At 50.4% G+C, this 13,214-nt stretch overlaps 1 protein-coding gene across 5 annotated transcripts in view; it reads right to left on the reverse strand.

Moving 5' to 3' along the window:
- CTBP2 (C-terminal binding protein 2) overlaps window positions 1–13,214 on the reverse strand; it is a 145,112-nt gene continuing 131,898 nt past the window's right edge. For all 5 annotated transcript variants that reach the window (XM_064464362.1, XM_064464363.1, XM_064464365.1 and 2 more), the window contains 7 exons: window positions 12,625–12,769; window positions 9,203–9,409; window positions 7,223–7,437; window positions 6,637–6,767; window positions 5,716–5,843; window positions 4,790–4,907; window positions 1–1,418 (listed from right to left, as the gene is read on the reverse strand). In XM_064464362.1, coding sequence (XP_064320432.1) covers window positions 1,238–1,418; window positions 4,790–4,907; window positions 5,716–5,843; window positions 6,637–6,767; window positions 7,223–7,437; window positions 9,203–9,409; window positions 12,625–12,769 — 1,125 coding nt within the window. In that variant the 3' untranslated portion in view covers window positions 1–1,237. The remainder of the gene's footprint in view (window positions 1,419–4,789; window positions 4,908–5,715; window positions 5,844–6,636; window positions 6,768–7,222; window positions 7,438–9,202; window positions 9,410–12,624; window positions 12,770–13,214) is intronic.

A 13,214-nucleotide genomic window follows, 5' to 3' on the forward strand; every position in this document is an offset into this window, starting at 1 on the left:
TTCTGATAGCCATTGGTTTGTTTTTTTTTTTTTGTTTGGGACAGCTTAAGTTTTTTTGTCACAGAAACAGGAATGTACCCATACAAAGGCTCAAAATAGGCCATCTTTTTTAAAAACAAAAAGGTGATGATTCACAAAAGACTATGAATATAACATGTAACTAGTTGATACAAATCTAATAGGATTTGTTAAAATCAGTCACATCTAATAACACGCTTTGAAGTGTTCTTGTATAAAATATCACGTGAAGAAAAGAAGACTTTTATCAATGTCTAAAAAAGTGGGTTTTGTTCATACAGTCTGACAAGTTACCATAAAAAGTGTTTCCTGAGACATAAGGAAATGCAACATTATTCTTGAACCCTTTCCAGCTCAAGACTTTTTCCACTTGATAAAATAGCTGCAGATTTAAAACTGAGAAAATATATTTGAGTACAAATAGTGTGTGAAACGTAATACTTTCTTCTTTTTTTTTCTTTTTTTTTTTTTTTTCTTGCATCATTGCAGGGCGTAGGTGAATGCACAGCTACTTTATTCAGTGTGTTGGGCAGAGAAGAGACTGGCAGTTTGGCTTTTTGCCGGCCGGGGAGGGCAGCGGCTGTTGCCAGGAGCCCTTCCCACCATCCCCATCCCGCGGATCCCGGCTGGAATGGCTAGAACTTAAACCTGGCAGGAGAACTCCTGTTACACGTCACTGGCCCTGTGAGACTGCAAAAAGGATGATTATTATTAGTTAAATTTTCATCCACTTCTAAGCCAGTACTGATGCCTCCCCTTAGAAGAGGTAACCAGATAAAAGAGTAAGGAAAGGGCTGAAGCCACATAATGGTTTCCTCTTACATTTCTATGTTAACTCTGTGAGGATCGCTTAATGCAATGGTTTGAAAACAGGCGCAGAAGCCCTGTCCTTCCCAAGGAACTGGGGGGGGAGGGGGGGAATCTATTTTTATTCATGTGATTGATGCACAGATGAAGGAAACTTAACACACAATAACAGAAGTTGATCATTACTGTATCACGTCCTAGTTTTCAGCGCTTCGGTAAGCAGGTGACTTCTTCAGGGCTTCTCCCCAGTCTTGGACTGCTATCGCTTTGTCATTAACACTGGAACATCAATGATGCGTCTGTCCAAAATCAATGTTACAAATTTCGTATCAAATTCTCTTTTAGTTCATGTATAACTTCTTTTCCAATGTCTCTTGGTCCCAAGTTTATTGAATGATTTTTAAATTATCTGCTATTGCTCGTTGGGATGTTCCCTGTTGTCCCCGTGTTTTGTGGGCTGGTTCGGCGACGGAGCTTGGGAAGGGTGTGCCACTGTGGGAAGATTGTGAGTAACAGGGATGCCGCCGGGAATGATGCCCTCCATAGCTGCCGGTATGCCTCCCGGTGCGACGCTGACCATCCCAGGTGGATACCTGGGAGAGGGGACAGAGAGAGGCGGGTTTGTCACGTCAGAGCTCACCCCGGCCAGCGCCAATCCCCCAACCACCATGCAGAAAACAAGCGGCAAAGACGTTCCACCTCTCTCCTAGAGCTGAGTTTCATTTTTCCCTTTGAAGGACAAGGGGTAGCTCAATGTTAAACTGGTGCTGCTGTGGGTCAAAGTTGCTATATTTTTATTTAATGTGCGTGACCCCTCCTCCCTTCCTTTCCTGCTGGTGGCTTCATCTTTCCACTTGGATAGAAGCACTAACGGTTGTGGCAAGAAATGCCAACGCTGTCGCCTTGTGAGGTTACCTTGTTATAGTCAGAATTATTTGAAACTAATGCTGGTGTAAGCTTAATGCCCAAGCGCAAAGCAGAGCTTTGCAAGCGATGGCATCACACAGATTTTGTAACCGAAACTTGGTTTTGGTTTTTTTAATTTCTGCTTTTGGGGTTGTTTTTTTTTTTTTGCTTTATTTTGCTTTAACCCTTGAGCAAGCTGTGACCGACGGCGTATTTGAGTGCTGGCACTACTTGACAAGCCAGTGCAGTTTATGCTTTGAAAGGGGAGGAAATAGGTTTTATGTAAAAACCCCAAACGCTCCAGTGACGAAGATGATGATCGTTCTAAACGTACACTGCATTGTTTGCCTGAACTTGATGATTTTAATACTAAAAGAACGTACAAGAGATTGCGATACCAAGACCAATTTCCTGGTGCTTAACTGCATGAGGAGACAAATAATTTTGCCAGTCAGCTGAGGGAGAAGAAAACAGGTACAACTACACAGCAGCCAGCTACACAGAGTCTTCTCACCAGGCGAACATTGCTTGCTGTTCCCAGGCTGTTCCCCTGATCCTGCAGTGGGGAGCGTAACCCGCCCCCCCCAGGTCGGAGCCAGTATTTCTTAGAGGCTTTGAATAAACTGTAACCTTTGTGCCTGGAATGGAGGTTTCTTGTCAGCAGCACCTAACCCCTCAGCTTTTTTGAAAAGCTGTTTGAACAGAAATCACTTGCTTCTGAATGCTTTTCCAAAAAAGCTGTGCTCGACATCTGTAGGTTGAGGCAGACTCTTGGTCTCCCTGTAATAGATGGGTACAACTTAATTTCCATTAACGTAAACCAAATGCCCTTGGCAAAAGGAACCACTAGACTAGAAGCTAGTACAAGAGAAAGGTAAAGCACAGCCGAGCGTGACTAGTCCCCTCCAAGAGTGAGCTTTGCTTTTTTGGCCGCGCTTCGCTGGACACCAGGACCGCGGGAGCGGTGTCTGAGCTGATGTGCTGCACAGCAGTTACCGAGCAGGGCGCTCGGGAACCCATCTGCTCCCTTTCTGCACCCACTTGTGGTTTGTTTTCTGTGAACCCTAGGGCAGCATTCCATGAGCGCAGGAGGGCGGTGGCTGTCACCCCTGCGCCTCCAACACTGCTTTGCCTTCGTGACCCTGATTTCTCCCTCCTCTCCTCTGTTTCCCTGTTCCATTTAACTGTCAGGTCTCTTTTCTGCAGCTCTTTCTACAGAGCTCTGGAGTGGCCTTTGCTGGGTAAAGCTGTATCAGCTATAACCATTCCAGCAGGACCATAGTGAGGTGTACAGGTTGGACACAGCTCTTGGGTAAGCGTCGGCTACGATACTGGGGCTGTGTCTTGTTCTGTACCTTCTAGGATGGGAGGAAATGGCCTCAAGCTGCATCAGGGGAGGCTTAGACTGGATATTAGGAAAAATGTCTTTACTGAAAGAGTGGTCAGGCACTGGAACAGGCTGCCCAGAGAGGTGGTGGCATCACCATCCCCAGAGGCCTTCAAAAAAATGTGTAGATGTGGCACTTCAGGGCTTTGTTTAGGAGGCCTGGGGGTTTTGGGTTGGGGGTTGGACTTGATGATCCTAGAGTTCTTTTCCAACCTTAATGATTCCATGATTCCAAATGGTTGCTGAACTATCAGACAACCGTTCTCTTTTCAAAAAGGCTAATTTCTTGACTTGGTTAAGGAATCATTTTGAATCGTCTCTGCGATGCCAAACACTAGCATGCTGACTTAATCGTCCCTGCATGTGAACGCCTACACCCGGTTTTTAAGGTGAACTGGATCTTCCTCATGCAACCAGAAAGCACAGCTGAAAAACAGGGTTGGCTCTAGTCCATCTTCCACTCTAAGCACAAGGCAAATGATATGTATTCCAAGAGTGATGCTGAGTTTGAGAAAGGAGAAGAAATGAGAATTTCTTGAGTTGTCTGCAGGGAAGATGTGATGTGGGGGCAACGAGGCCTATACCCCTCAATCTGTTGGTTGTGTGGGGACTGAGGGACCCCGACACAAGCCCCTCCCTGCTGCCGCCATTGCCTTAGGGGAAGGCGGAGGGGGAAGCGGGAGGGGAAGGCAGGTTTTACAGGCCAGTGACAGTGGTGAGCTGACCCCAGCTGCCAGCTTACAGGGGCACCGGGCCGTGGCTCCCGAGGAGCTTAGCATGGATGAAGCACCCTGCGGAGGCAGAGGTTAAGCTGGGAAGCCAAGGCTTGTCCCCAGAGTAATGGCATTGCTCACGTGCTTCGGAGCAGTCAGGAGCAGGACCAAGGGCGATGCTTTCACCAGGTTTGGACGGTTCAGTCTGCATGTTCTGCTAGTCGAAGTGAGCAATGTGACCTGCAGGCAGCTGTGAGCGTCCACAGCACACGGACTGCTCAGGGCCTTGCCCTCTCAAGGGCTCTGCTGCCAGATACGCCCCTGCCTGCCTACGCCCTCTAACATGGCCTGATGTGCCCCACAGGGATCTTTTTTGTGTATCAGAGTATTTTCGGCAATGGTGATATGCTGAACGCTGCCCGTGCTCCAGCTGAGTACTCCATCAGCATGCTTTGAGCTGTCCAAAATGGAGCAATAAGGAGCCCTGATCTCAGGGATTTAGGTGGAAATTAGGCCACCTGGCTATGGCCCTATATTTGGAGTTTTTTACCCTGGCTCACTAACCCACAAGCTGGGCCAGGCTCATAGCCCAAACAGTCAGTGCACAGACAGAAATGCAGAGCAAATTTGCAATTGCTTCTATAGTTTAGAAGTTACATCTTGCTTGTTTGTGGCTCTGGGGCCCTGGCACTTAGGGAGATGCCACACAAGTGACTGCTGGCCCACCAGAATGAAGGCTTTACAAGCAGGAGGATTTATAAACCCGTGGTTTAATTGAGCAGTGTTAGTAATTGCAGCACTTTGACTTCTGGTCCCCAGGGAGGGGGACTTTGCAGTCACCGGCTGAGCCAACGCAGAAGCTGTAGCTTGGGCTTTCATGCCCACTTTATGGCTGGACTCCCAACCCACACCTCTGCGGGGGAATGGGCTGCTGTGGCGGGCCTCTTCTCCGGCTTACCTGTACGTGGCACCATTGAGCTCTGGATGAATTGCTTGCTGATCTATTACTGACCACGGAGCTGTTGTGACAAAGAATTCCTTATTCACGCAGTTTCTTAGGCTTTCTGGGATGCGCCCTGGAGTTGGTAATAAAGGTAAGTATGCGTCAGGCGAGTCCTACCTTTATCATTCTCCAATAATATGATACAAGTTTTCCATTTTGCTATATTTGTCAGTATAAAGGCGGGGGGGGGAGAGGGGGAAGCGCAGAAATCCCATATCCCTTGTTTCAGGACTTTTTGTCTGTCCTGAGGTGCAGGGCTGGAGACCAGTTTCCTAGCCTGAGTCCCAACTCTCTGCTTTCAGAGAAGCTGTTGGCTTGAGCCTGCTGATTTCAAAGCAGGGGCTAGCCAGACACGAAGCTATGCCACCCAGGTTACCAGGTCGGGCAATTTTTAGGACAAGAGAACCGCTCATTTGCTGGAGGATTGTGCCCACCATCTTGGAGCAAGCTCAGTTAGAGCAAGAGTTGGACACAGGTGCCTTCACTGCTTTGGGATTTGGTTTGGGCATGTAGCTGGCTATGGTCTGCACCGTCTCTCGGGTTAGCACCATTAAAAGGGGCAGCAATTATTGCTTCACTCTCCTTTTCTTCCCAGTCATGGACACTAGTCTTCATCATGCTGTACAAGTGCCCCACTGGTTTAAAAAAAGTTAAACAGACCAAAACCCACAAAACCCCCTCACTCAAGCACAAACATGCCCAAATGATAGAAGAGTAAAGTTTGGTTTCTCAGCTCTTCTGCTGGAAGAAAATCAGGGCTAGACCCCTTTCCCAGTCTCCTGCTGAGACACAGGCATGGCAAAGCCCTGTCCCTGCCCCTCCTGGCTCCCGTTCCAGGCGCAGACATGAGCTAACCCCAGCTTCCCCACTGTACAGGGTACCTGTGATCGCACGCCGTATTTCAGTAGCAGCAGCTTCTCTCATCTCTAGTGACGCCTGCTCGCTGTACCAAGCGGTGTGTGGAGTACAGATTAAATTAGGGGCATCTTTCAACGGGCCTTGAGCAAAACTGGGAGCAAGGAGAAAAAAGAAAGATCAATCATTGTTTAAAAAGAGAACAAAATATCCTTTGAATGGCAAAAGGCTTGTGGCCTGCCCTCTGCGTATGCAAGCCTCAGGCTCCAGCCCCTCGCCTGCGGCACCTGGGCAGAAGGAGCCCAACAGCATCCTGCTACGGACACAACAGGGAGGAAGCACAGCTCCAGTGCAGGGTGCAAACTGAAAATGCACTAAAAAAAGAGCCAACGGGGCTGAAAAAAGCACAACCTACCGCGTGGTTGTTCATAATGTTCCCACAGCATTCAACACCTGGGGGGGTGTCTCTGCAGCCATGCGGATGTGTGGGACCAGGGTGCAGGTCACCCAGCACACGGTGGGAGGGGGTGGACATGGGGGTTCCCCCTTTGTAGGACCACACTTTCTTTTTCTAAAAAATTGTTTCTGAAAACACAAGCAACCTACTAGTGCCACCCCTCGCCCCAATCTGTGGTGAGAGGAGCTGCACTCCCACTTATAACCAACCCCTTCCCAGCTAGCAGCAGCCACCTGTGGGCAAAAAGGCCCAACACTCAATGTTTTTCTAAAACACAGGCTGATTGCTTGTTCTAAGCTCCCAGTGTCCCTTCAAACACCTGTAACCCTGGTGCCAGCCCACACCTGATGGATACTGCAAGGGGCCGGGCCTTTTCTCAAACCAGCAGGACTGTCCCCCAGCGCTGGCATTGTGTGACAGGGCGTGTGGCTGTTGTGTACCCCCCAGCCACGCCACTAGACAGCAACCCAAGAAAAAGCCACAGCTTTACCTAAATGGTTCAGACTCATGTACGTCAAGCGCGGCCCCTCGTATCCGTCCCTCCTTCAGGGCTTGAGTTAAGGCCTTCTCGTCCACCAGCCCCCCGCGCGCCGTGTTCACCAGGAACGCTCCCTGCCTCATCTGGTGTCGGCCGGGGAGAGAGAAATGAGAGTGAGCTCGGTGCAGTGACCCAGTCCTACCCCTGCTCTCACGCAGCAGCAGGCGCCCTGGGACTGCACCCTGCTTGTCATGCTGAGCGGCTGTGCTCCTGCCCGAGCGCAATCCCCACCCCGGGGCATGTGGGTTTTCTATGGCAAGCCCAGCTCTGGCTGGTATCGGCAAACAAAACCCACTGCTGCAGTCACCTCTGTGGGGCTTGCTCACCTGGTCGCACGCTACCCCCCGCCAGAAAACACCATGGGGAGACAGATGGGCTGTTGGGTACAACCAGCCAGTTCAGAAGTAGCCCGTGGGCACAAAGGCATTGGCTCACTGTAGCCATGACCACAGAGGGACCCACAGCCAGCACCGATGCTTGGGGTTTGCCCACTTGAGAGCAGAGCACTCGCCTCGGTCGTGTGCGTGAGGCAAATTACCTGCTTAATCGTGAAGTCGTTGATAAGGTGGTGGTTATGTTCGTTAAGGTTACAGTGCAACGAGACACAGTCGCTCTGATAGAGCAGGTCCTGGAGTGTGTAGACCCGCTGGACTCCCAGGGACCTCTCTATCCCGTCCTGCAGGTATGGGTCATAAAATATCACGTTGAAGCCAAATGCCTTGGCTCGGACTGCCACCGCCTGCGCAGTGCGACCTGTGTGCGGAGGAAAGAGAGGGGGGAAATTTAGCTGAGTCCCAACACCCCAGCTCCACACAGCTGAGCTGCCCCGTGGCCTGACCCAACGCAGCCTGGCCCAGGGACTGCCATGGGGGGTCCCCTGGGACCTCCTGGGCTCCCCAGACAGCCCCTGAAGGGATGCTGGCTGGAGGGCAAGCCCAGGCCACCCTGCACAGGGAGGGCTGTGCTTGGCTCTAACAATTGTGAGATGCTTGTGCTAAATTTAAAAAAAAAATAAATAAACAGAATGAAGAGGGAGCCCATTAGGCACCTGCCAGCTAACAGCCATTTGAACACGTGGGGCATCCATGGCCACACAGATCTGGCAGGGAAGGCCCAACATGTAGCTCAGCCCCACCAACGTGAAGCTCTGGACATCACAGAGAAACACTCCTCTGCAGCACTGTGTCTACCAAGAAAATCCCAGAAAGGAAAGAAAAAAAACCACGCTGCCTCTTTTAGGCAACTTCTTTGTGATAGGTTTTTCAGCCTCTCGCTGAATGGCTGGTTAATTGGGCATGACGAAGACAACTGTCGTGGCTTGGAAGCAAAGGACTACTACAGCCGCTGTGCTGGGGAAGGATGTCCGCGGCGTTGCTGGAGACCCCGCTGCCTGTTCCCACCACGGGCTGCGCAGGCCCTGTGTGCCCTGTGTGCCAAGCCTCAGTTATTTATCTATCAATTTTTCCAGCTAGCAGCAGTGCAGCAGCCCAGCATGTGCCTGGTTAGTGTTGCACAGCGACATTCCCCGTGCATGCACACACCTGACACCATCCCGTTGCACCAGAGATGCACGGTTGACCAGAGGACATCAGCTGGGTGCCTGCACGGAGGTCCAGCTGGGAGCACACAGCCGGCCATGTGATGCTGCCCTCACCCTGGCCCTGCCAGACAGACCTGGGCTAACCAGGACCTCCTGCTCTAACCTTACCTACCCGCCTTGCCTCAGTTTCTCCATTTAAACATGCTTATATGCCAACTTTTTGCATTAATTAGCCTAGGGCTTTGCAAGGTAAGAGCATGAAGCAAGCAGGGAAAATGGCTGCTGCACAGAAAGCGAGTTGAAATATGGCTGCACCAGTTGTGGTTGCCGGACCGGCGGTGCTCCCTCGCCGGCAGCCACTCGCCAGCAGCCAGAACTGCGCCCTAAACCGGCACCTCACCAAATCGCCTCTGCTCACTTTTCTGCCACATGTGTGTGTCTGGCTGCCAAGTGCCGGGTGAGCTTCTGTTGCCTGAACACATCTCCTGAACCATCTTGCGTATGGCTGGCCTTTGCTCCCAAAAGGGATACCCAAGCCCCCTTTTCTGTCATCAGAGGTGCTGATGCTATCCTCTGATGCTGAAACTTCCTATAGCTAGGGTGAACTGAAGACAAACTTTGTTTTATGCAGCCCTGCCACCGCGCAGGGCAAAATGGCTCAGAAAGAGCCGGGTTGGTGTAGCGGTGGCTCAGGGATGGAGATTTCAGGAGAGGACAGCAGCACTATCAGGTGTGGTACCTCCTGGGGCACTGCCAGGTTTCACCAACACTCCTCCAAGGGCTCAGCCACAGCTCACAAAATACAGCTCCATCCCCGATTCACACCAATCCACTGTGGTGGCTCTGGGTTTGAAAAATGCTCATTTTAGGTCCTTGCTCAGGCAGTGAAGCGGTGCTGAGTTGTCCTCGAAGACCGCACGTGGGGCCTGCAGCACTCCATGCACCATTCGCAGGCTGCCCTGCCCTTCGCCAACATACCGAAGCCAATGAGGCCGAGCGTCTCCCCCCTGATGCGGGCGGCGCCGGAGGCCACCTCCCGGATCTGCTCCACGCTCTGCACCCGCGTGCCTTCCCGCAGCGCCTGGTAGAGCCACGTGTTTCGCCGGTAGAGGTTGAGGACGTGACAGACGGTGGAGTCGGCTGTCTCCTCCACGGCGGCCGAGGGGATATTGCAGACAGCGATCCCTGCAGAGGCGGCAACACAAAGCATGGCCGTGGCTCAGAGAGGGCAGCCATGACCACCCACACCGCAGCAAAGTAGAGGGGCTCCTGGTCCTTCACCCTCACACCTCCCACCCAGCCCATCATTTTTTAAGCATTTGGAGTAATGCCTTCCCGGGATTGCAGGGTTTACATACAGCAGCCTGAAATCTCTGCAAAAAATTCTCATTACTGTGCCCAGTAATGCTCAGGGGTCCCCTACACCTCAGCAGCTCTCTGGAGTAAGGACAAGTGCACATTACAAGGGCAACAGCTATGCAGAAGTAACTCCATCAGCAGAGGTTTGTTTTGCAATAGAAAGGCTTATTTTTATTTAGTTTAATCTGCTTTAAAAGTGACTTAAATCGTGCTGGCAGAAGTCTCTCCTTTTCCCCAGTAAGACTGTTCAACCATTAAATTATTTAGGGACCAATAATTTGGTGCACTCGAGCAGGATGGTGCCCCAGGCCGGTGTGGCAGGGCCAGCTTCTCCTTCCACCACCAAGTGCCAAGAGAGTCAGCTCAAAACACCCCTTGGTAAGCCTCCGCCTGCCACAAACACTCACCCTCCTGCAGGAGGAACCGATCTCTCCTACCATAAAATTTGGAGGCTTTCCCAAAATTTGGGAAGGGCAGGGGCATGGCTGCACCGGAGCAGCTCTTCTACCCTGGCACCACCACTGCCGGACACTGCTGCCTGCCCCGGTGCGGGTCTCCAAAACAGACCTTTTGCTCCTTTGCCACAAAAGGTTCATTTTAAACCGCTGTGCTCCTGCTTGGAGCCACAAGTATTAAGTTTGTGGAAAATGCCTCTCCAGTCATTGCCCCGTCCAGACTCTGGCTCAGTAACGTGTGTAAGGGTGTGCTTCATTTCACGTCTGTTCAGCACAGCAGTTAAGCACATGCTTATATCCCACCAGATTCAATGTGATTTAAACACTCATGTAAAGATGGATGTGTATTTAAGTGCTTTACTGGACTGGGGCCCTTGAGTAGAAACCATGAAAAAAGAGATAAAGACAGAATAAGATATTCAGAAAATCCCCTTCCACTGGGAGGGGCACCAATTCAAAATCCAAAATGTGTTTCCCCTCCTCCTGCCAACCTCCCTGCTCCCAGGAGCCTGCTTTTCTGTTTTTAAAACTGTTTTCCACCCTGTGGCTGTTTGAAAGACCTACAGAAACTGGGAGAAAATGGACTGACCCTACAGAGCGAAAAAAAACCACCGCCAACCAACCCCTGAGAACAGTGTCCACCTCCTCTCCCTTTCAGTTGACAGGGACACGATGCTCTGGTCCCCGTGAGCTCCCAGAGCTGATGCTGTCTCATTTTATATTTCCCATCTCTTCCAAAGAGTGAACTTCTGATTTACCTTGGGGACTCGGGTGCAGCCCAGAAACCTCGCAGACCGCCTGCCCAAGCCCCTAATGAAGGGGAACAAGAGCTTCCCAAGAAGACCACACATTTAAGTATCAGGCAACTGCTCCTGCCTGTTTGTAGGCAGAGGCTGTGGTTGCTAAAGGGGAAGAGACAAGAAGGCTGGAGGGCGACGGGCAGCTCCAGCAGTGCTCCCCATCGGCCTGCAGCTCCGCCAAGGGTCCCCATCACCAACCCATCATCAGGCTGGCACTTGTCCCTTTTCCAATGGACCGCTTGCTTATACAGCTGGATGGAACTGGGCTGCCATTCCCACAAGCTTCTTACGCTGTTATTTATTGTCACATCCCCACGAGCTGCCTGCACCAGGGGTTGAACACCCACAGTGGATGGTTCAACACCAGCATCTTGTTCTGGGGGTGTCTTCTGGTGGGTCAAAACTGGTCCAGCCAGGCCGGCCAGCCCGGCGCAGGCGGCTGACAGTGCGCAGCCAGGCACCGTGTTTAGACACTGGTCATTTATTGACTGCGCAGTTTAAAAACTACCTTATGGAAAGCAATACCAATTAAACTTTACACTACATTTGTGGGTAGTCATTACATTTTCTACTCGAAACCACATCATTTGGCCACCCAATTTGCCAAGTATAAAAAGGATTATACTGCAGTATCCCATTACTTTATTCGTTATATTTTTCCTTTCTTGATGTTCAAAGCCTCAGAACATTGTTATAATGGATAATAACAATAAGAGTTAAAAACATGAAGAAACCATTACATTGAGAAGACACTGTTCTCCTCTCGAAAAAAATAATTCACTACATTGAGAATTGCTTTTTTAGGATGACTATTTGAAACTCTCTTATCGCAATTATCCTTGTAAAATGGCTCATGTGAAATGGCTGTTATTCTTCACTTCCCCAGAGATAACCTTTAATACAAGATATCCTAAACACTATTGTAGGACTGCTTGATAGACTGAATCTTGGGATCAGATGATCAAAAACGGTTGTAACTCAGCTGCTAAAATCACGGATACAATTAAGCTCTCCCAGTTGGGGGTTTGCAGACTGCCAAAGGTCTCTGTGACCATCCAAACCAGCACAGAAATCGGGGCGCCCCAGCACTGACAGCCATACAACACAGCTCACACGTACCCCCTGAACCTGGGCGTGCAGAAAAACCCCACAGCTGGACACAGGGGCTCCTTTCTGAGAAGTGGCCCTCTGTGCTTTGGCAGTCCACACAACATGACCCCACAGTAAATTTGTTTTTCAAGTTGCTGAGGCGCCTTTGATGAGATGGCAAAGGAGGCAGCACCAACCCAACACACAGTTCCTGCTCTACCATCAGACATGTTGCCTTCCCAGCGTAAGCATGACTCCGAGAACCAAATCAGACCAAAATAGAATAAAACACCCTTCCTCCAACTTTACAATAGCTAGATAAACCCTCCTGTGCCAGGAACAGAACAGCCATACCAATATCCGTCAGTACAAGGGGGCGCCTGCAGCTAGGGGCAGCACGGGGGGAAGGAGGGACTCAGATGGGGCAGTTTTAACATAGTATGAACCTAAAAGCTGTTTGCTAAAACCACACCATTTTGTTTACTTTATGGTCAAGTTTTCGTGTCATAATATTCTCTACAGGCAAAAAATGTAAGCTGCACCTGGAATTTTAAGAGCTGAATCCATCCCCTTCGGGAGGTCCTGCCTGCAAGGCCACTTTGCTAGCACGCTCCCCTGGGAAGCAGCCCGTACTTGTGCTCATTTTGAAAACTCAGAGGGATGTGGGAGGGAATGGGGTTGCAGAGCTGAGACCTACCAAGCTCCCCCGCGGCTTTGATGTCAATGTTGTCGTAGCCACTGCCTATTCGAACAATGACCCGTAAGGCCTTGAACTTCTCTAGATCTTCTCTAGTCAGTGTGATGGTGTGGTACATCATCGCCCCAACAGCTTCATTTAATACCTGGAACAGAACAGAGATGTCAGAAGCCACCGGGACACCTGGATGGGACACCTGCAGCTCCTCAATCAGGAATTTTACACAGTAAATTGTACATTTTTACCACTGGCCTACCGTCTGACCCAGGCATGGTGCAAGCCAACACTTCCAGGTGTCACCAAAACTGTCAGGGGTGTGACCCACCGACACCCAGGCCATTCCCTTTGGAAACAGACTGGATGGACGTCCAAAAATTATGATGTTACATTGGGGGAGCCATGGCAGAGGAAAACTGAGCCTGTCGCTCACCCAGACCCTTTTCCAGGTGGTTATCTGCTAATCCCTCTGCTTCCAACCAGCAGTAATTCCGCTTTTAAAAAGGAATTAGGTTTTACGGCATCATCCATTGTTTTTGAACACAACTGTGTCTCACTCATAACTCCTCAACCTTCTTTTGTACATTGGAAGT

This window comes from Phalacrocorax carbo, chromosome 12, assembly GCF_963921805.1.
Source record: "Phalacrocorax carbo chromosome 12, bPhaCar2.1, whole genome shotgun sequence".
NCBI classification, from domain to species: domain Eukaryota; kingdom Metazoa; phylum Chordata; class Aves; order Suliformes; family Phalacrocoracidae; genus Phalacrocorax; species Phalacrocorax carbo.